At 38.3% G+C, this 22,979-nt stretch overlaps 2 protein-coding genes across 2 annotated transcripts; both read left to right on the top strand.

Moving 5' to 3' along the window:
* Window positions 1-1,741: 1,741 nt before the first annotated feature.
* Window positions 1,742-8,557, top strand: LOC149013217 (pentatricopeptide (PPR) repeat-containing protein). The gene is made up of 3 exons (XM_089157712.1): window positions 1,742-2,240; window positions 3,658-3,711; window positions 6,383-8,557. Exons 1-3 carry the CDS (start codon window positions 1,860-1,862, stop codon window positions 8,555-8,557), a joined length of 2,610 nt encoding a protein of 869 aa, XP_089013838.1. The 5' UTR covers window positions 1,742-1,859.
* Window positions 8,558-14,431: 5,874 nt separating this feature from the next.
* Window positions 14,432-22,938, top strand: LOC149013216 (pentatricopeptide repeat-containing protein At4g18840-like). Its single transcript, XM_089159497.1, has 3 exons — window positions 14,432-15,442; window positions 20,481-20,489; window positions 21,881-22,938. Exons 1-3 carry the CDS (start codon window positions 14,461-14,463, stop codon window positions 22,834-22,836), a joined length of 1,947 nt encoding a protein of 648 aa, XP_089015623.1. The 5' UTR covers window positions 14,432-14,460; the 3' UTR covers window positions 22,837-22,938.
* The last annotated feature ends 41 nt before the right edge of the window (window positions 22,939-22,979 follow it).

Below are 22,979 nucleotides of genomic sequence, written 5' to 3'. Positions count from 1 at the left end.
CAAGTGATGAATTAGGAACATATTATCTCCTTCCAAATAACTTGATCCAAATTCCTTTCATTCGCCCTTTCATTCTAACTTATCCATTTGGCTTCATTCCCACACTAAATCCTTTACTACCACCTCCACTTTGAACCTCCACAGAGACCCTTTCCCCTATTCCTTGGGCCCTTATTGTCTGGTTCAAAAGCCACATCCCCCGCCATTATTTACCCTTTGGAGAGCTCTTAACCTTGCCCTTCTCACCCAAGCCTTCCTTATTAGCCGCCACATCCATGCTAAACCCAATTGTATCCTATGTTAGAATGGCCCTGAAGACTTTGACCACATTTTTTTCACCTACCTCTTTTCCCGCTCTTTATGGACCCTTGCTATTGCTTCTATTTGGCCGAGATTGAGATGCTCTCTTGGGTTTAGTCATGATTGGAATTGGATCCTAGAGAGCTTTTTTGGCTTCTCACTTTGTGACCAAGTTGGTAAGCTTGTATTTATCGCTACCATTCATCGCATGTGGTGGGAGTGTAATATGAGGAGATGGAGCTTCAAATTCTGTTATCGATATGGAATTTGGAAAGCCATCAATTTTGATGTTTATTCCAATTTGTTTTCCTCCCCCCACCCCATGTGCTTGACTCTCAAAGGAATAAGTTAATTGTTAGTTCCTAGACTCCCCACTCTTGAAGGGCTGTCGCTCCCCCTTGTTCTCTCTGTATTTGCTTTTTAATATAATTATTTATTCACCTGAAAAAACAGATACTCAAAATGACAAACACTTATGAGGCAAAATAGTACCTCGCTCAAACCCTAAGTACCTTGCTTCATTTTAAGTAGGCAAAATAGAGAATAATTGATATAAAAAAAATGCCCAAAATCTACAGCCTATTACCACTAATACCAATCAAGACAAATATTGTCTTCATTGTACATTATTGTTTTATCAAAACAATTGCAGTCATTTTCAACTTTGATTCTCATTGTTCTTGAAAAATTATGGTCATCTTTGAATAGACTTGTGCTCAAATAAAACACGTATTGACTTTTTTTTTTTTTTTTTGAGCCGCAAAGAAGGAAATTTTAACCATTTTGAGATGGATATTTGATATATATATATAAACATATATTTGAATTTCTAATAGGTATGGAAAATAGTTTATAATTTGTTGAAAGAGCGATAAAAGGTAGATGAACAAGTTATTGCTTCAAGCATATAAAGTAGAGATTATTTGAAAGGAAAACTTTCACTAACACCCTCTAAATTACTCTCTAATATAAATGTCTTCCCATAACAACCACTTATTGGAACACTGTTCATTTTGATAATCCATTTACCTATTCCAAATTTTTTAATATTTATTTTATTTTTATATTAAAAAATTGAACACATCAATATTCCTTGGAGGTACAATTCAGTTTTTTTTGGGAGCTCCCTTACCCCTACCCCAAACCAAAGAAAAAAAAAAAAAAAAAAAAACAGAGGTGCTCGCAGTTAACAGAGATATACAAACGGAGGAGGATTTGATTGATACAATTGCACTTAATATGAGGTGATACTGGATATTTATGCAAACTGTAGGGTCGTATTAATATTACGGGTAGCTTAGAGGGTAACGTTGAAAATTTCCCAATAATGAATCATGCAACCGGACCCGAGCGTAACCCGATTGTTTCCGAGTCAAGAATCGGCGTAGCTGTTCCGTATCGAGTTAAGAAATCGGAGAGGCAGAGAGTTCGGACAGAAACTGGTTGTTCACTTGTTCTGTTAGCTTCACAGAATTGCGATACTTTCCTTCTCGATTTATTCGTCTCCGTCTGTCTCTGCGGATTTCGGTGCGAGTGGTGTGTTCTGGTTAGATCAGGACATGGCGAGTAGCCTGCAATGGCATCCCTTATTATCTCCTTCGAAGTCTCGATGCATGCCTAAACTAAGACGAGCCATACCGACGCGTCAAGTGGTGAAGATACAGGCGTTCCAGCGGAGTGATTTTGATGGGTTTGCGAAACGAGTGGCTTCAGGTGAGGCATGGAAGGAAGCTTGGAGGAACGCCAACGATGGATTCGAGCAGCTTCTATTCGATTCTAAAAAAGCCGCTGAGCGTTTCGACCGCCGCTACTCTGTTTCCAGTCGCTTCAACTCTGTTCTCCAGTCTGCCACTGATAAGGCTCGCGAGTTTGACCGTGAGTTTGAAATCCAACGCAAGTGGCGCACCTTCACACTTGATTTCTCTCGCAACTTGCCCACGGTTTGCTCTCTCTCTCTCTCTCTCTCTCTCTCTTGCTGTCTTTATAGTATCGAATTAGGCGACTAATTCGATGCTTATTCAAGTGAACTTGCTTATATGATGACTACTTTAGTTAGGTGCATAGGAGTAGTTCTTTATTTAGATTGCTTATTTAGCCTACAGATGATTGTAGAATATACACATTAAACATTGCTTTAGGGCCTTCTACGGTCCTTGAGTCTCATTTTGGGGTTTCTTGTGAGTGACACATTGTTCTTGTTTCATCGCAACATGGGGCTGCAATTGAGGAGATATGCTCAAATTCTTCTTGGATGCAAAATGTTAGAGGCCCCCCCCCCCCCCCCCCCTTTTTTTTCTTTCCTTCCCCTCTAATCAGTAGGTTGAGGATTCTTTGTCTGAATAAGGGAAATTAGGAGACAGTGGGTTACATTGATGAGTTGCTGATTTACAGGATAAAGTTGGAATTTTAATAGGTTTAATGGAGTATTGATGTGGGATGGATTGGGATTTCCCCAAACTGGTGTTGGAAATTTTTTAAGAGTTAATTTTGTGGCCTGTCTAGAGACTAGAGAGAATAAGTTCATAAATTATAGTATCATTTGAGGAAGGGTACATGTACGTGATCAGAATCAACTCGAAATCATTTGCGGAAGTTAGATCTAGAGTTGGACTGTGGTCCAACAGCCTAACTGGATCGATGGACCATGGAGACATGTAGCTAGGTTGTTGGGACTTAGGATTAGAAATTACATATTAGGTTGGACAGTATACTGAAATGAAAAGAAAAAAGGATCATGGAGCAAAACAGGGTCTATGGTTTGATTAAGGTCCATTATGAGTTTTAATAAAATTGAAAACATAGTATGCACTGTTAAGGAACTAGTCATCGGTTGAGTATGTTGGCTACTTGGCTGAGGATAGTAGTTGCATCAGAGGTTGAATTATTTGTGCTTAAGGTCACAATTATTTTAGTCATGATGTATTGTTTGTGATATTATCAGAGAAGCCAGCAGGCAATATGTACATTTGATAGGTGTTTTCAGTGTTGTCTCTGACCATAGGAACCTCTGTTCACATTTTACTCTGCTTATGAACTTCTTTTCCGTTGACTTAATTTTTCCCATTTTCCTAGATGTATGTCAATTTTAGATGATCTTCTGTTGGATTCTGTCATTTTATGGAAGTCAACCAAATATAGCAACTTCAGCTGCAAAACTCTTATTCTATATGAATCTGCACTGGAATTCATCTGTTGTTTGTGTTTTAGTTAACAACTTCTTTACGGTACTATTACTAGAGTAAACTAAATTGTGTAATGATTTGTTCCTTTTGTATGGTCAAAACTTGGAAATGTATCTTTTTTTCCAAATTTTGTTGTTGTTGTTGTTTAAGTTTCTTTATGCCTTTGCTGCTGCAGTATAGGAGGCAGCTGAATGGTTTTCTGGATGCTCCACTGGGAAGAACTCTTTCTGTGAGTATATCAGTATTACTTGTTTCCTGTGTATGTTATTGTTTCTCATATTCCATATGCATAATTCTGTTGTTTGAATAGGTTTTGTTCTATACACAGTTGTCCCTTGTAATTAGTAATTGCAGCAAAAAGTATGGAGCAGTTAAAAACATGTTTGTCACTCTTAAGAGTTGCTGAAAAAATCATTGCCTAAAATTTTAGATATAAGTAGCAATCTGCAAGTACCTTTTTATAGTGTTTTTATGTTTGGGATACCCAAAAGTTTTAATTCCATAGTCATGCATTTTCTGTAACTTCCTGTCATGTTATAAATAAAATAAAAATAAAGCAGCTCCAGTTTGTAACTAGCAAGTCACTGCCAAGCATTTGAGCAGTTGGGATTTCAGTTATGGTTTTGGAGATCGACATCAATTAGTTTGGACAGTCTGATTACCGTTAGTATCCTAGATAGTAGGTTATTCAGTGTGTTGGTTTGTGAAGCTTTTGCATGTTGGATTCACTGATCCTCTTTTTGGTTATGATCCTTACCAATCCAGATAGGTATTTCCAAGCTAGGTCTAAAGTTTCGATGATTGTGTATTCTATCAGAAGATTCGGAAGGCTGATTTTAAGAGATGTATCATGTATCATATCGGAGTCGGTGGGTACATAGCGTAAACTATGGATACACATGGAAATTGGGGTTAAAGGCAATATAACTAAGGAAATATATCACATATATTATTCGTAAAGAACAATGTATAACGAGACAAGAGACATTCATCGACTCGAGTACAAATCCGTGCAAATAATGAAATTCGCTGCATCAAATTACTTGGTTTTACCTAATTTATCAATTTACAACAAAAGAATAGGATTAAAAACCATGATTTAAACATAAAGATTAATGTTTTCACGAATCTGTGACGCATCATTCAATCTCTGATCTCAGAAACAAAATCATAGTCTGATTGTCATGTGGGCCTTTATGTCTCTATTGACTTGTATCAGTTGGTACTGAGTGTACGGTATGGATGGATACTATTGGTATGTATGAGTTGTACTATTGGTATGTATGAGTTGTATTGTCGAGTCTTGATCACAAAACCCTTTAATGAGCATATAACCTTACAATATAATACCAATAAACATACCATTTTCTAAATAAAAGATACATTTTAGCATGTACAAATATGGTACATACTGATGCTTCAAACCATGTTTCCTTGAAGTGATCAAGGCTACTATGTTGCTGTACCCATCTTTTGATCCTTATTTCAACTCTTTCACCCCCAGACAGCCACTAGCAATTTCTCCAGTAAGAATTGATTATTTCCATTTCTTCCAGAAACAAAGATTTGAGGTTCGTGGTAAATTCTCTAGGGATGAGAGTACTGCTGCAAGCATTTCAGTTATATCATCCTTAAAAAGTCCGTACCAGTTCAATAGTAGGACTTTAGAGTTTAGAGTCCTATTTCATATCCCTTTATTCTGTATCCTCTGGTTTCTTCTTTTCCATTCAATCAAGGTCAGCTCTTTTGTTTTCTCTCACTTGTGCAGGTTGTTCTCTCTTTTTTCCCCTCGTTTTCTGTTAACTAACTTCCATCAATCTTTTTGTTGGTTTCCTGCTCAAGAACAAGTGTCGATACTCCATGGTTCACTCCTATCAAAATTTTTTTTTTGGTTGGTCGATCTGCCACCTTACCTGTTAGGTTGACAGACGCAGAGTGTTTTCCCATCTAGTGTGCGCTCTTGTCCTAGCTACTGGAAAAATATTGCTATGTTGTGTGAGTTGCCAATACAGGAGAACTTTAGTGGACTATGTTCTCTGTGTGATGTGGTTTGTATTTGGCATCACTTGTGCTCACCCAAAAGACCAGCATAAGCAATCAAGTACACCTGAATTTGGACTAGATCTCAACTTATTTTTATGCTTTCAATCATGGAGAAAATTTTGGTTGAAACCTAAGTTTTGGCCCATCAAAAAATCAATTTTTTTAGGTTTTGACTGATTTTTTTGGTGGGAACCAATACTTTTTTTTTGAAGTTTTGACCCTAGCTTTCGAGCCTTATATGACCTCAATTTCATCTGATTTCTTGCCTTCTACCTGTTTGAAGCATGATGAACACAACGGAACCTGTGAAATTTTGGTCGAAACTTGCGAAATGGTCGAAATTTCGGTCGAAACTTTGAACTTTAGGGAAATTGTTGGAGTTTTGTTTTCAAATTTTGCAGATATTTCGGTAATTTCGACCGAATTTTTTTCCATGCTTTCAATCACTAATATTTTATCACTTATTTTTACGGTTAAGGTTGATTGAGTGGTGGTTTCTGGATACATTATTTCCAGTAGGTGGTCGGTCACTGGAGTTTGGTCTGCAGTGATCAAACCTCCCATGTATGTAATGGTGTTGGTTACTCTCTCTCTCTCTCTCTGTTTTTATCTTTATTTTTTGGTGTTTGTATGTGGTTGGTTTTTTTTTTTTTTGGATTTTTTTTTGGGATGGAGGAGGGAGTTTCTGGGGGATGGGGGACCTAAGAAGGAAAAGAAATAGGGGGAGGATGGTATGCATAGAATTTGCTAATCTACATTAGATACAGTGTGGAGTGTCATTCTCTAACCAACATTTTACTCTTTTATGTTGTTGTGGTGGTTTGGAACTTCTATTCCATCCCTGAACTTCTCAAAAGTGTCATCGTCCCCTACATGTTAGCTGTGTTAAAAATCAGCTCACGTTTCCAGTGGTTGATCACCAAAAGTCTGAGAGTAGTGATTCTGAACTTCTCAGATACCTCCTTGAAAATAAACTGGAAGAAGCTCGTCTCCTGCTTGAAAGAATGCTTCAGAAAGGCAGGTGTCCTGGGGTTGTTTGCTGGACTTCAATGCTTTCTAAATTTGCCAAAGAAGGTTTTATTGATGAAGCAGAAGCACTCTTTGAAATCATGCCGGAAAGGAACCTTGTCACATATAATGCAATGCTTTCTGCGTATGTGCATTCTGGTAGGGTAGCTGATGCTTGTCAGTTCTTTGAAGCAATGCCTGAAAGAAATGTGGTGTCTTGGACTTCCATGCTGTGTGGGCTCACACATTGTGGAAGAATTGCTGCTGCAAGAAAACTGTTTGATGTTATGCCTGATAAGAATGTAGTCACGTGGAATTCAATGATCACAGGTTTGACAAAAAATGGTGATCTAGTGGAAGCTCGAAAATTGTTTGACATGATGCCAGCTAGGAATCAGGTTTCTTGGAATGTGATGATCGCAGGTTATGCAGAGAATGGTAAAATGGAAGAAGCGAGAGTTCTTTTTAACATAATGCCGGATCATAATATAGTCACTTGGACTACTCTAGTTGCTGGCTATTGTAGGGCAGGTGACCTTGATGAGGGATATTACATTTTTCAGAGAATGCCTGAAAGGAATGTTGTCTCTTGGACAGCCATGATAGGTGGGTTTGCTTGGAATGGTTTCTATGAGGAGGCATTGTTGCTTTTCCTTGAAATGAGAATGTCCCCTGAGATGAAACCTAATGAAGAGACATTCATTTCACTGGTCTATGCTTGTTCGGGTGTGGGTTTCCCTTTGCTGGGTAAGCAGGTACATGCTCACTTAACTGTGAATGGGTGGGACTGTCATAACTATGATGGACGGCTGTCAAAGAGCTTAATTCACATGTACTCTGGGTTTGGAATGATGGATTTTGCAGATTATATATTCAGCAATAACTCAAGCAACTGGACTATTCAGTCTTATAATTCTGTGATAAATGGTTTCATTCGTATTGGAGAGTTGCAGAGAGCCCAATTCTTGTTTGACACCATGCCTAACCGAGATGAGATATCATGGACTTCTATGATCACTGGGTATTTTAATGCTGGCAATGTGTCAGAGGCATGTCGTTTATTTAACAGCATGCCCAGGAGAGATGCTGTTTCATGGACAGTAATGATATCAGGGCACATCCAGAATGAACTCTTTGCTGAGGCTATCTTTATGTTCTCAGAAATGCGTCTTAATGGGGTAACACCTCTAGATTCCTCATATTCCTCTCTTCTTGGCGCTGCAGGTGCAATGGCATATCTTGATCAGGGTAAGCAGTTGCATGGGATACTAATGAAAACACGATACAAATTGGATACAATCCTTGAGAATTCTTTGATTGCAATGTATGCAAAATGTGGAGAGATTGATATTGCTCATCAAATATTCTCTCACATGATATCCCGAGATATCGTCACTTGGAATACCATGATTATGGGTTTTTCACATCATGGGCTAGTTAACAAGGCTCTAAAGCTTTTTGAAGCTTTTCGAGATTCAGGGATCTGCCCAAACTCTGTTACATTCTTGGGTCTTTTATCAGCATGCAGTCATGCTGGCATGGTTGATCAAGGTTGGGAGGTATTTTATTCGATGAGTAAAGAATACTCAATTCAGCCAGGAGTAGAACATTATGTATCTATGATCGACCTTTTGGGTCGAGCAGGTAAAGTTGAGGAAGCAGAGAAGCTTGTCTTAAGTCTACCTTTTGAGCCTGGTCTTGAAGTTTGGGGGGCACTGCTTGGTATATGTGGGCTTGGTGAGATGAGCCCAGCAGTTGCCAGACGTTCAGCTGAACAGGTCCTTAAGCTTGAGCCCCTTAATGCTCCGGCCCATATATTGCTTTGCAACATATATGCAGCTACTGGTTTGCAAAATGAAGAGGGAATGTTGAGAAAATCAATGGAAACAAAAGGGATAAGGAAAGTCCCTGGGTGCAGTTGGATAATGCTAATGGGAGAAGTTCACATTTTCTTGTCAGGGGACAAATCGCATCTAAAGTCTGAGGAGTATATACTCTCTTGGCTGGCAATTGACGAAGTTTAGTTGGGGGGGGGGAGTATAAAGGGCTGTGAAGGCAACAGTTTGGTTGCGTTGTTCTTGGTCTACTAAATCCAAGATGATGTGTGTTTGGTCTTTGCCTAATGATGCTGTTCTCAGAGCACCTTCTCTATAATGGGTGCTTGCCCACAATTTACAGGTTATAAATCCATTCCACCGAGAAGATGCATTGCCATCAAAAGTCCAGGTAAATGCTGGAAATCATTGTAACCCAGCTGAGAGCACCATTGGGGTTGGCTTGAAATTTTAGGTTTGTTGGGTGTTCCTTCTATTTGAAGGCTATTGAGATCCAATTAAAATAAGGTCACAATTGGATTAGACACTATGCAATGAGGATTAGCCTTCTATAAAGATAAGAATTCCTTTCTCTGTCTGACATGTTTTGACACTTCATGTCTGTTTCCCCTTAAAAGGAGAAAAAGAAAAATACAATGCATTGGTAAAAGAGAAGAAGGGGGAGGTGAGAGATAGCCGAGGGGAAGATACTTTTGTACGCCATATCAGATTCCTTGTGATTCTGTTGCAGGCCAGTGTGTCCATGGAATTCTGCTTTTATGTGACTTAATTTAAAAAAGAAATCCCTTGACCCTTGCGATTTATTGCCAGGTCCGAGTTGATTTTTCTTGGACCTGACTCTACTATATGTGATGTAACATTAATTGCACTTCTATATCTGCTGTCCATGTTTTTTTTCTTCTGATGTTGTTACACGATACCAAAGCAGGAGTAATGATATGTGCAAATCTCCTAGTGCTTTGAGTTTCTCTTCTAGGGTTCAGTTGCTGATCATAGTTGCCACGGTGCCTTAGCGAAACAAGGGGTTTGAGGAAGTAAGAAACCATGGCAACAAGATGACATTGGCAGACTAGGCGAGTGAAAGTGTGCTTGGATGCCTAGGTGTTGCCTAGTTGATGCCTTGACAACTTTGTTCCTGGTGTGGAGCCACCTAAGACTGCATCTACTTCTGCTAGAGTGTTCTTGTTTGATTCAATCTGAGACGAGGTTTTCCTCATATCTTGCTGTCCTGTAATTGCTGTTCCTGTGGTCCTGCTTCATGTACTGCATAGGACATGTTTCTCGATTCGTGAGTGTTGCTTGAGGGTCTTCGATCTGTTTATTTAGTTGCTGCTTTCTCACTTGCTGTATTTGGTTACTGTATCTCACTTGCGATTGGACTGATTAATGGCTCCCATGTGAAAGCTTGATTTCAGGCCTTTTGCTGAGAATTTATTTGATTTGTCTCCTTGGTGATCTGCTATGATCAGTATATACAGATGTGGAACCTCCTTTCATGGTTGTCCATTCAGTTTTCTGAGGTTTTTTGAAGAGTTATTCCGTTGAGGATATTTCGGGAATCATACTTCTACTTGTCTGATTGTCATGAAAATTTACAGGATTTTTCTCCCCATTGATCTGAGCATACATGAATATCTTTAGCATAATCAGCTCTAGACAACCGTGTGGCTTCGAAGGAAAGTTCTGCTTATGTTTTTTTTTCCTGGAAAAATATTCTTTCCAGTGCATGCAGCTTCCTTTGATTCTACTGTGTTGATTTGGGGCATCTTTTGAGATTGATGTAGATTGTACTCTTAAAATGCTGATTTCTATTAAGATGTAACATCTCATATCTTGTGGCAGTTCCCTCCTTCATAAAGTATATTCTTGCGCGTGATTTTATTCCTTGACCTATTGATTGGTCTAGTTCGTCTTTACCAGTGTTTATATCTTGATTTAATGGTTGACTTGAAGCCTCTTGTGGACAATGACTTAATTTCCAAATTACTTCCATTAATCTCAGTGGATTCCAAACTATAAAGGTTTTATACTAATGCTGAAATCAAGCTTGAGTATCTTATATTGTCACACCCACAATTTGATTCAAAAGTGGATGCATGACCACTCTCTTTTAGCATATTGTACAATAGTATGAGTCTTACTATGGCAGTGAGTGTGGGATGATTTAAAGGAGAGTTTTTCCTAAGACAAGGATGTCTAGAATTTGTATTCTGTATGACAAGATTTTTAATTTCAGGCTTGGAGATAAGTCTGTTGGTGATTGTTATGGTGCCCTTAATGAGATGTGAGGACTTAATATCTGTCATGCTTTCATTGTTGACCTGGATTTGTTGAAGAGTTAAGAAGGCCAAGTTTCAGGTTGCAAATATTTACTAGGGTTACCATCAACGAATGAGGCATGTTGTTGTGTATAGCATTATACCATGTTGTTTCTCCCTCCTGGGCCAAGATTGATTCTTTGTCTTTCAAGGAAACCTTTGCATTTGTTTCTGGTATTGGTGGTAACCTTGTCACATGGAGTAAAAAGCATGTTACGGTGATGAGGTCCAGTGCTGAGGCTGAAAATCAAGCCATGCCTGATATAGTTGCAATGACTTCTTTAGGAGATTGGGGTTTCCAATTAACTTATAAAACATCTTGAGATAGTCAAGTAGCCACCAACTTTGCTAGTAATCCAGTTTTTCATCGGAGAACCAAATATTTGAGGTTGATCATCACTTTCGTGGGGTATGTAGTAAAGAGAAAAATTATCTCTAATATGTTTGTTTCTTCTGAAATTCAGTTGAAAGATTAAAGCTTTATTTTTTTCAGCGGTTGTTGAAGGTTGTTCCAAGCTTGGCAAGTGTGATGCATGTGTAACAACTTGCTAAGGAGTATGGAAATTCGTTTGTGTATTCTACCGCAAAGGGTAGTTTGGGTATTCTGAGTATTCATTATGTTATTATATTTATCAGGTATACTTGTTATTGTTTTTATCCTCTTAATAGATATATTACCTCATTCTAGACTCTTAACTGAGTGCCAGTTCTGTGAGACTAGCCACCCACCTTTTGATTATCAAGGCAATGTTCTGGTGCAGTTTTATTTCTCTACAGTAGCTGGTACCTCTTCTTCTTCTACACATTCTTGTGGTGTTACTTATCATACTTATCTAGAGTGTTTATATGTATAAGAAGTTCCAAAGTAGTAAATCCTATCATGAAAGTCCATTCACAAAGCATTTTAAGTCACTATCAAAGGAAATCAGCTGTGGCACTGAATGTAACTGAGGGTAATGTTTTCTTTTTCTGTCTGTGAAATCATATAGATTGGATGATTACAATCTCTAGACCTTAATGCATTAAATTATATAGTTGGGTTAAGTTGAGCAAAAAGATGTCCCTTCTAGGATAAAAACTTATTTGTGGAGCATTGGCTAGATGTTTGACCTGCCTGTCGTATACCTGACATGATATAGATTTGGTTAAATTAAAAGGGGGGGGGGGGAGGTACCTGCCTCCATGGTCCAGTTTGTTCTGCCTTGGTACATCATTCTACAAAAGAGAATTTCTTAGTTGGTAATATTCAGAGTTTTTACTCCATGAGGTGTGTGGAAATCCATAATATTTGGTGCTTCATAAAAATTTCATTCTTCGATTATAATTTGTCAGCTAAAATTTTCATTGTTTTGTTCACCTCTATGTGATATTCTCATTCAATGGACATGCTAGCACCCTACGCCTCACCTCTCCCCCCCCCCCCACCAAACAAAAAAAAAAAAACTGCGTGCCGCTCTCTTCCCTCCTTTGAAATGATTCACTTACCCCTTAAAGGGAGGACATGAGCTGGAGAGGACAGGGGTGCTAGCACTCCCAGTCTTTTCCTTTTTGTTGTTTACCGTATTCTCTGCTATTCTTATAATTTTTGTCAGCTCACTTAGCATTTTTCCCCCCATTTTCTGTAGACAGTCTTCTTCCTTTGGTTTGCTTTTTCTGGATGGCTATTTCAGTTCGTGTTTATCGCAATATGGGTATTGCCCTTTGTTGCTCCTCTTCTAATACGAACAGTTGCAAATAACTTCGTGATCCAGGTATTTTACACCCTGAACCTTGCATTATTTTAAGTTTGCATGAGATAGCCCATGAGAATAACTGGCATGTAGGTATACCATATTTATTGATTTTACTCTTGGGAAGTTTTATGCCTTCTCCCTACTTATTCCAAATTTGAGTTGAAATTAACTTTGTTGGTTAGGCTTTTATACGTTTTGGAGATTGTATAATTAGCTTTACTCATATAGGTCAGGAACTACAGATAGTTAACATGGTATTCAGGGAAACCATGATTGTTAACACTTAATTCCATACTTGGATGATTCTTGAAACTTATGGATGAAGCTTCAGAAAGGGGCTCTAATTAGGTATTACTAAATCCGTGGACTTTGTTGTATTATCTCAAACCTCTTTGATTTTGGTTTCATGATATGTGAAATTGCTTATATATTTTATTTTGGATACTTCAACCTTATTTATTGTCCGTTCATCCTTTTAAGCGATATATTTTCGTGTCTGGGGAACCTTTATCTGATCATTTGCCCATTTCAAATGTTAATACTTGCTTAAAACTAACTTACTTGAGCAGGGATCTTGTCCTGCATGCAAGCGGCAGTTCATTGGCTACAAGAGCCAAGTTATTAGTTGTGTGAACTGTGGAAACATTGTATGGCAGCCGAAAAATGGCTTTTCCTCCAGAGGTGGTGGTAGAGACAGCAAGTCATCAAGCTCAGGACCTGATATTATAGATGTGGATTTTGAGGAGAAATGAAACAGATAATCTGGTTTACAGAGAAAGGAAGGGGGAAAAAAGAAAGAAAAGAATGGGGTTAGAAATCTTGTTGGCCTCTCTTTGTTTCGGGTTCATTAGAGGTTCTTGTTTCTGCTTCTCCTGTAACTATAAATCAGTTAGGAAGGATTGATACGCTAATTTTGTGTAATTGTGCCTTTTAGTTTGAGAATGAAAATGGGGAACTATGTATAATTGGCTATAAGGTTCTCTGATATTAAGCAAAATATATGGCGAGAGCTGAGATTCTCAGCAACAGAAGTTCTGCTGCTCATTACTTGAAGATTTGTTCCAATGGATGTCTTTTGGCCTTATTTTGTACTCCGAACAAGTCTTCTTTGTAACTAACCGTTTTTGTCATTGTTTAGGATACCCATGTGACAGAAGGGGGGGAAAAGGGAAGAATTTTTTATGCTCTGCTAAGAATTTCAGAGTTTTCCTTACAATGAGATTCTAGAATTGAAATTGTTCTTGTCCATTTGTTTCTAGAATCAGTTGAAGACTTTAAACTACATGGGAACATTGCACTGAATTTGCTTATAGCCCTTGTTTTGTTTTTGTTTTGATTTTATTTGTAGTTTCCAAACGCTTTTTCATTCTTTATCAAGAAATATCTTGTAATTAACAAATTGAAATTGAAAATAATCCCAAAAAATAAATTAAAAAAACACCCTTCATCAACAACCCAGAAAAGGGAAAAAACAGAACGATCACGACAGCATGATTTTTATTCGAAATTTATATTTTCCGTTTGAGTTAGCTCTTAAAATTAATGCCATCTTTTGAGTTATTCAATTTAGCAGTTACACCTCTTCTTACTAGAATCATTAATTTTAATTAATTTTTATTTATGGATTTGCAATATTGTTCCCACCTCTTCAGTGAAGAAAATGAGAGAGAAAAGTGAAAAAGGAAAAGAAAAGAAAATCTGAGAAAACATAGAAATCATGTAAAAAAATACAAGAATAGAATACAAAGAATGATTACAGATAATAGAGAAATATGAAAATGAGTCGAACGCTTCAAAGGTATTTTTATCTTTTGAGAAGTTTGGTTTACTTCGATCAGCACTTAACTATTATTTAGGTGTGCATAGGTATATTTTCCCCTTAAAGGGGGTCTTGCTGATAAATTGATTAATTCAGGGGTGATATTAATTTTGGGTGTGCTCGGGGGTGTCGCTGAAAATTTTCCAGTAACTTTTAGTAGAAAAGAAGGGGAGGAGTTGAATTATGAATAAACTTTTCGTCGTTCCCGCCAAGAATCCGAAGATGGCCGTTAATTCCATTCGCTTGACATCTCTCTCCCTTGATAAAATCCTTAAGACCCAACAAAACCTCGCCAGAGCACTTTCTTCAAGAATCTGGAAGGAATTGGGACCTGAATCTGATGGATTCAACGACGAATGCTTGCCCACCTTGACACTCAACCACCCTATTCTGCACTTCCTCGAATCCTGTAATGGTACCATTGGAGAATTCAACCAAATTCATGCCCAACTACTCGTCTTCGGGATCTTCCAACACTCTCTTGCTGCTGGCCGAGTCATTCGGAAGCTTTGCTCCTTCCCCTGTTTGGTTCCTCATGCTGTCTTTATTTTTTCTCATCTTGATGAACCTGATGCCTTCATGTCTAACACCATTCTCAGAACGTATTTAAATCTGAAGGACCCAGATAGTGCAATTGACTTCTACCGTAGGCGTATGATCAGGAAATGTGTTTTACCCAATCATTATACTTTTCCCCTTTTGACCAAGCTGTCGACCGAGCTTGGTTCGATTCGAGAAGGGGAAAGAGCACATTCCCAGATCTTGAAATTTGGTTTAGAATCAGATTTGTTTGTGCGCAACTCTTTGATTCATATGTACTCCGTTTGTGGAAGAATCGAGGATGCACGTTGGTTGTTTGATCGATGTTCTGAAACAGATTTGGTTACCTGGAATTCTATGATTGATGGGTATGTGAAGAATGGAGATGTTGGTGCTGCTCGTTTGCTTTTCGATGATATTCCTGATAGAGATATAGTGAGCTGGAATTCCATGATTGCTGGTTATGTGGGAGCAGAGGATATGGAGACAGCGGAAGAGGTTTTTGAGAAAATGCCAGTCAGAGATGTTGTGTCTTGGAACTCTATGATTGATGGGTATGCACGGGCTAAGGTTGTTTTTGCTGCTAGACAGCTTTTTGATCGGATGCCATATCGGAATATAGTTTCCTGGAATCCCCTTTTTTCCCCTTTTTTTTTTTTTCTGAGTTTTCCATTTTTCTCCCCCCCTTTTTTTTTTTTTTTTTTTGGGGTAATCTGGTAATCTTGTATTTAGTGATTGAACCGAACCGGTTTGTTTTGGTTCATGTGGTTCAAGTCTTATTATATTAAGGCTGGGGTTTTGGTTCGCACGAGTTATGCAACTCGGTTTTTCTGATTTTGATTTGCTCTCTGCTACGAGTTCTTGAAGCTTCTTGAGGGTTTCGTTCATGGCGTTCGTCTTCGATCTTCTGTACCTATGGTTCTAGGTGGTTGTTGATCATGGAAAGATAGGGCTTCTGATCGTATGAGCAAGGCGATCGTTCGATGGTCTTATGAGAACCAGATACATTGTATTACAGGTTATATGTTCCTTGCTGTTCTTCTTCTTTAGTTTGTAATCACCCAAACCTATAGTGGATTGGATTCACACTCGAGTCCCGGAGACGTAGGCTTAATAGCCGAACTCCGTCATCAGTTGATTGTCTTCTCTGTTCTCTGTTTCGTTTTTACCCTTGTATGATTGGTCCGAAACGATTAGGGCATGAGGAATTTTGACCTTGCGATCACAGATTGGCATCAGAGCTAAGTTAATCATGGTCCCTGCTTCGTTTAGGTTTTGTGAAATCAATTAAACCCTAAATTGTGAAGATAGTCTATACGGTTAAGATTGTAACATGTTGTTCTAAATTTTCTTTAATTTCTTTCGCTGCTGACATTTTCTGTTATATGAATGATTATGTTGTTTGTATAATTTCCATTCAAGTTCTGTCATAAGTATGAACGTATGAAATTGATTCTCATCTCATATGTTTGGTATGTGATATGACTCTGATTCGGGTTATATAAATCTCTGTTATATTTTCATATAACTGTTTGTTTGCTCTGTTAAGTGTTTAGAATCAGTTAAGGAAACAATCTGAGTATAGATATAGGATTCTGATATGTCTTTGGCTGTAATTAATCTCATTTAATCTTGAATTTCTCATTATAATATATGCTGTCTAATTTTTCTGTGTTAGTATTGATCTAATACTTGGTATGTATTGATCTGTGGTGTTAACATCTGATTATTAGGCTGCTGTTTTTATAATTTGTATAAACTGAGACTATTCCTTTCTTGTGATTAATTAATATTGATTATTTAACACTTTGTTAGAATAATCTTCATTTTTCAGAATTGATTAATCAGTATTGTGAATTGGATTCTTATATATACTGATTAGTGTTTTGGACCGGGTTCAAAGTGGAGCCCAGAAAGGGTTTAAGTCTACCAGGGGAGGATACACCTCCCAGTGTGGTTAGTGTTATAACCACAGGCTCTAGTAGAGCTGTAGGACTAGGGAGGGACCCTAGTTACCTAAGTTTGGATACTCCTATGGGGAGTTCCAGGGTAGACATTGAGAAGTTCGATGGAACTGGGGACTTTGGGATTTGGAAGAGGAAGGTTCGAGCCTTAATGGCTCAACAGAAGCTCCTAAGATCAATTGATGACCCAGATGCTTTCTTTGAAAGTATTGATCCGATCTTGAGGACTGAAGTGATGGAGAATGCAATTGGATGCATGCTCGGAACATCACGAGATGGGGTCATCGGTGTCTTGATGATGAAGACAACACCCCTATAAAAGTCTGGAACAAGCTTGAGCAGATATACCAGAAGAAGAATCTAGGTAACAAAATTTATTTAAAGGAGAGGTTGTATGGGTTTAAGATGGACCCTACAACTACCCTTGACAAGAACCTAGATATATTTAAGAAGCTTATTCAAGACTTAGCCAATACAGGTGAAAAGACTAAATTGGAAAATCGGGACTTGTCTATTATCCTATTGAATTCATTACATAATGATTACCTTGTTGTGAAGAACTCAATCAAATATGCATGTCAAAACATTTCCCTAGAACAATTGATTGATGCCTTAAAGAATAGGGAGTCTGAACTATTGGCTTCTGGTAAGACTAAGGGCAGTGGGGAAAACCTGTTTGTAAAGGGCAAGGGTTCTTACAAACAAGGGAGACCAAAAGGAAAAGGGAAAGTTATTGAAAGCCATGAGTCTAACAATAAGAATAATAATGGGAACAACAAGTCTGAAACAAACCTCAAGAGATGCTTCTTTTGCAAGAAAGTAGGACATTTTAAGAAAAACTGTTTTGCTTATAAGAGAAAGATGAAGGAATTGGAGAATACCCATTCGATATGCCTGGACCCAAGAATGGTCAAGCCAATGTCTATGAAGACATCGGTGAGGTGCTTACCATTTCGAGGTTAGTAGGCAAGAAGGATGGATTTTAGATTCAGGTTGTACATATCACATGTGTCCACACTTACACTTTGGTTTACACACTTGTCTGCGAGTTGAATAATGCCAAAGTTATGATGGGTAATGATGATTTATGTGATGTAGTTGGTATTGGTTCTGTTGAATTGTTAAATCACAATAAATCTGTTTTTACATTACATGATGTTAGATACATACCTGACTTAAAGAGAAACTTGATTTCAATTAGTAGCCTTGACAGTGCTGGATTTGTAACTTGTATCTCTGGGGGTAGTGCATGCGTATCTAAGGGATCTCATGTATGTTTAAAGGGCATTTCTCGATCTGGTTTGTATGTTTTTGATGGTAGTACATTCCTTAATAATATCTCCAATACTTGTTGTCTGTCAAGTGAATCAAATATCACTAGTGTGTGGCATGCTAGGCTAGGACACATAAGCAATAAAGGAATGCAAGCTCTAAGTAAACAAGGCCTGTTTGGCAAGGATGTCATTGATAACTTAGAGTTTTGTGAGTCATGTGTCTTAGGTAAGCGAGCACCGGTTAAGCTTTGGAGCTGGGTCTCACTTATCCGGGGATATATTAGAGTATGTACATGCTGATTTGTGGGGACCTGCTTCGAGTCTTGTCTTATGGTAGAAATTCTTATTTCTTATCCCTTGTTGATGACTACTCAAGGAAAGTGTGGATCTTCTTATTGAAGACCAAGGATGAAACTTTTGAAAAGTTCAAGTATTGGGTTGCTTTGGTAGAAAACTTGAGTGATAGGAAAGTCAAAACATTAAGGACTGACAATGGATTAGAATTTGTTAATGAAATGTTTAATGGATTTTGTAATGATAAAGGGATTCAAAGGCATAGGATTGTTAAATACACCCCTCGGCAAAATGGTATTGCTTTGAAAGAATGAATAGGACAATTTTAAACAAGACTAGATGTATGCTCATCAGTTCAGGGGTACCTAAGGGTTTCTGGGGTGAAGCTGTTACAACAACTGTTCACCTAATCAATAGGAGTCCCTCTGTTACCTTAGGGTTTAAAACCCCTGAGGAAATGTGGTGGGGTAAACCTCCCGATCTTAGTTACCTCGGGGGTATTTGGGTGTGAATCTTTTGCTCATCGAGTATTGGAAAATTAGAACCCGGGGAGTAAAAAGAGCATCTTTCTAGGTTATCTCGAGGGGGTGAAAGGATACAAGCTATGGGATAGGACTGTGCCTGGTGTTAAGACCTTTATTAGTAGGGATGTTCTCTTTAGGGAGAGTGTGTTCCCTTGTCTTTCCATTGACAATACCAACTTGAATCCACTTGATCAAAGAATGACAGACTTCACTCAATTTGATTTAGGGCAGGCTGATGTTTTCTTAAGTCCTGCTCAGACTCTTGATTCTAGTATACCAAAAGTACCCTTGACTTCCCCTCAACCTAGCTCTGGTAATAAAGAGTCTGAGGTTGTAGTTTCTGAGAGTGAGAGTGGGCCATTGCCCTCTCCTGAGTCTTCTACTGGTAAGGTGGAAGAAGTTCTCGATCCGAGTAGTTACCAATTGGCCAGGGATAGAGCTAGGAGAATGATTAGGCCACCTAGAAGGTTTGTAGCCAACTTTGCACATGAGACTGATATTTCTGTCTCTGATATTGGGTTAGAAGAACCTAATTCCTATGAAGAAGCTTTGGGTTCCAAAGATAAAGATTTATGGGTTCAAGCCATTAATGATGAATTAGATTCATTAAATAAGAACCAGGTTTGGGAATTAGTTCATAAACCCAAGGATCAAAGGTTATTACCTTGTAAGTGGATATTTAAAATCAAAGATGATGGAATTGATAATTCCAAAAGATATAAGGCCAGACTTGTTGCAAAAGGTTTTGTTCAAAGAGAAGGGGTGGATTATGATGAAATATTCTCTCCGGTTGCCAAGTATAAGACTATAAGGTTGTTGTTGTCCCTTGTTGCTCAGAACAAAATGACAATAGAGCAATTGGACGTGAAAACTGCCTTTCTTCATGGCAATTTAGAAGAAAGGATATATATGCAACTACCTTTAGGCATCTCGGCAGCTGGAGATGAATCACAAGCTTGCTTGTTGAAGAAATCTCTCTATGGACTTAAACAGGCTCCTAGGCAATGGAATAAACGTTTTGATTCATTTGTGTTGAGTGTAGGGTTTAAGAAAAGTGTTTATGACAGTTGCCTATATTTTCTCATTTCAGATTCTGTTGTGTTATATCTTATACTTTATGTTGATGATATATTGATTGCTTGTGTTGATTCTAGTCTGATTCAAGATGTTAAGAACAAGCTGAAATCTGAATTTGAGATGAAGGAACTTGGGACAGCCAAGAAAATTTTAGGGATTGAGATTCATAGGGATAAGGGGGAGGATACTATGTTCATTGGTCAGAGGTTATATTTATTGAAAGTGCTTGAGAAGTTTAATATGCTTGATTGTAAACATGTAAATGTTCCTTTAGCTTCACATTTTAAACTCTCAAATGATCATTGTCCTAAGAATAATTTTGAAAAAGATGAAATGTCAAAGATCCCTTATTCTAGTCTTTTAGGTTCTCTTATGTATCTTATGATATGTACTAGACCTGATATTGCTCATCTTTGTTAGTGTATTGAGTAGGTTTATGTCTAACCCTGGTAAAGAACATTGGCTTGCTCTTAAGTGGCTTTTAAGGTATTTGAAAGGTACTGTTCATAAAGGTCTAGTGTTCAAGTCCACACCTGGTGATCTTATTCTTGAAGGATATACTGACTCAGATTATGCTAGTAATATAGATAACAGGAAATTATTATCTTCTTATTTCTTTCGTTATCTCGGTAATTGCATCGGTTGGAAGGTGCAACAACAGCCTATAGTTGCTCTGTCCACTACAGAGGCTGAGCTTGTTGCTGCATCTGAATGTGTTAAAGAAAGTATATGGTTGAATGGTTTGTTATGTGAACTTGGTATTTTGAAGATTAAACCTGTTGTCTTTGTTGATAACCAGAGTGCTATCTTCTTATGTAAGAATCCTGTTTATCATGATAGAACCAAACATATAGATATTAAATACTTCTTTCTCAGGGATAAAATAACTGATGGTTCACTTTTAGTTGAAAAGGTAAGTACTGAGCATAATCCTGCAGACTGTGGTACTAAGTCATTGCCTCTTTCTAAATTTTTACATTGTCTTGATTTGTTGGGAATTGGTAATGTTGTCTTTTAGTACATATGTTCTGTAAGTTTTTTGAGTTGTATATTACTTGTTTAGATTGTGGTGTGTGTCTTGTGGTTATTTGTTTGTTTATCAGGTTTGCATTTGTTGCAGTTTTAGGGGAGATGCTGCCCAAATTTTTATAACTCTTATTCTGTTTATCTCAGTTTTGGGATATATGCCTGGTGTGTGCATGTTTGCTCTTCATTATTGTATGAGTGAGTTATGAGTTATGAGTTATGTTTAGGGTTTTCTCTACATGGTGCAGTCTGTTGCATGGTATATCTGCATGGAGTCATTAGTGTTGCATGGTTAGTGTGTCTAGGTATTTTTGCATATTCTTTATTTGTTTTGTACTATGTTTTCTTTTGTCTTGTGTGTGCAGGTATACGTGGACGATGACGGTCGCATCCAATTCACTATAGTTAGTTCTTTGGGGATACAGATTAAGGGGGAGAATGTTGGGGTAATCTGGTAATCTTGTATTTAGTGATTGAACCGAACCGGTTTGTTTTGGTTCATGTGGTTCAAGTCTTATTATATTAAGGCTGGGGTTTTGGTTCGCACGAGTTATGCAACTCGGTTTTTCTGATTTTGATTTGCTCTCTGCTACGAGTTCTTGAAGCTTCTTGAGGGTTTCGTTCATGGCGTTCGTCTTCGATCTTCTGTACCTATGGTTCTAGGTGGTTGTTGATCATGGAAAGATAGGGCTTCTGATCGTATGAGCAAGGCGATCGTTCGATGGTCTTATGAGAACCAGATACATTGTATTACAGGTTATATGTTCCTTGCTGTTCTTCTTCTTTAGTTTGTAATCACCCAAACCTATAGTGGATTGGATTCACACTCGAGTCCCGGAGACGTAGGCTTAATAGCCGAACTCCGTCATCAGTTGATTGTCTTCTCTGTTCTCTGTTTCGTTTTTACCCTTGTATCATTGGTCCGAAACGATTAGGGCATGAGGAATTTTGACCTTGCGATCACAGATGATAAGTGGAGGAGAGACAATGCCAAATGAGGCAACTCTTGTAAGCATTTTAACTGCTTGTGCAGGCTTAGGTAGGCTTGATAGAGGCAAGTGGGTACATTCTTACATGAGAGAGCATGGGAAGATCAGACTTGATGTGTTACTCTCAACTGCTTTGTTGACAATGTATTCGAAGTGTGGAGCAATGGACTCTGCAAGAGAGGTCTTTGATGAGATGCAGGAGAGGAGTGTTGTGTCATGGAATTCTATGATCATGGGGTATGGCACTCACGGTCAAGGAGAGAAGGCCCTTGAGATATTCTTAGAGATGGGAAAAAGAGGACCAACACCAAATGATGCCACCTTCATATGCGTTCTTTCTGCATGCACCCATGCAGGGATGGTATTAGAGGGTTGGTGGTATTTTTATCTGATGCGTCGAGTTTACAAGATTGAACCCAAGGTTGAGCATTATGGCTGTATGGTCGATCTTCTTGGTCGTGCAGGTTTAGTGAAAGACTCGGAAGAACTAACTAGGAAAATGCCGACGAAGGCAGGTCTAGGCTTGTGGGGGGATCTTCTGTCAGCATGGAGGACACATTCGTATCTCGAACTAGGCGAAATTTTGTGCAAGCTACTGACTGAGTTGGAACCTCAGGATGTTAGGCCCTATGCACTTTTATTTAATATTTATACTGTGGAAGGTAAATGGGATGAAGTTGAGAAGGTGAGGATGATGATCAGGGAGAAAGGGTTACACAAAGCTGCAGGAAATAGCCTGGCTAACCTTGGTGGAGTTGATTCTGAATCTGTTGTGGATGATACTTCTGTCCATAAGAACAGTATTATGTATTCTATGTTAAGTGGGATGGGTCCTCAGATGAAGCTGTCATGCAGAGATTCCAGCGAGACACAATTAGACTGGAACCAGAGTTATGGTCACAATGTATAGTCAAGATGATTCCTTGTCAGGGTTATCCTTCATAAAGTATTAATCTCTTTCCTAATCTGATCCCTAAGGAACTCTACCTACCGCATCTTTGATCCCTCTGCCAAGTTCTACCTCACCGCATTTCCTCTGGAAGGGGGTCAAAG

This window comes from Hakea prostrata, chromosome 6, assembly GCF_041222555.1.
Source record: "Hakea prostrata isolate BN-2017 chromosome 6, UWA_Hpros_2, whole genome shotgun sequence".
Lineage (NCBI taxonomy): Eukaryota > Viridiplantae > Streptophyta > Magnoliopsida > Proteales > Proteaceae > Hakea > Hakea prostrata.
The sequence above is the reverse complement of the archived record's forward strand: the minus strand, read 5'-3'. Positions and strand labels throughout refer to the sequence as shown.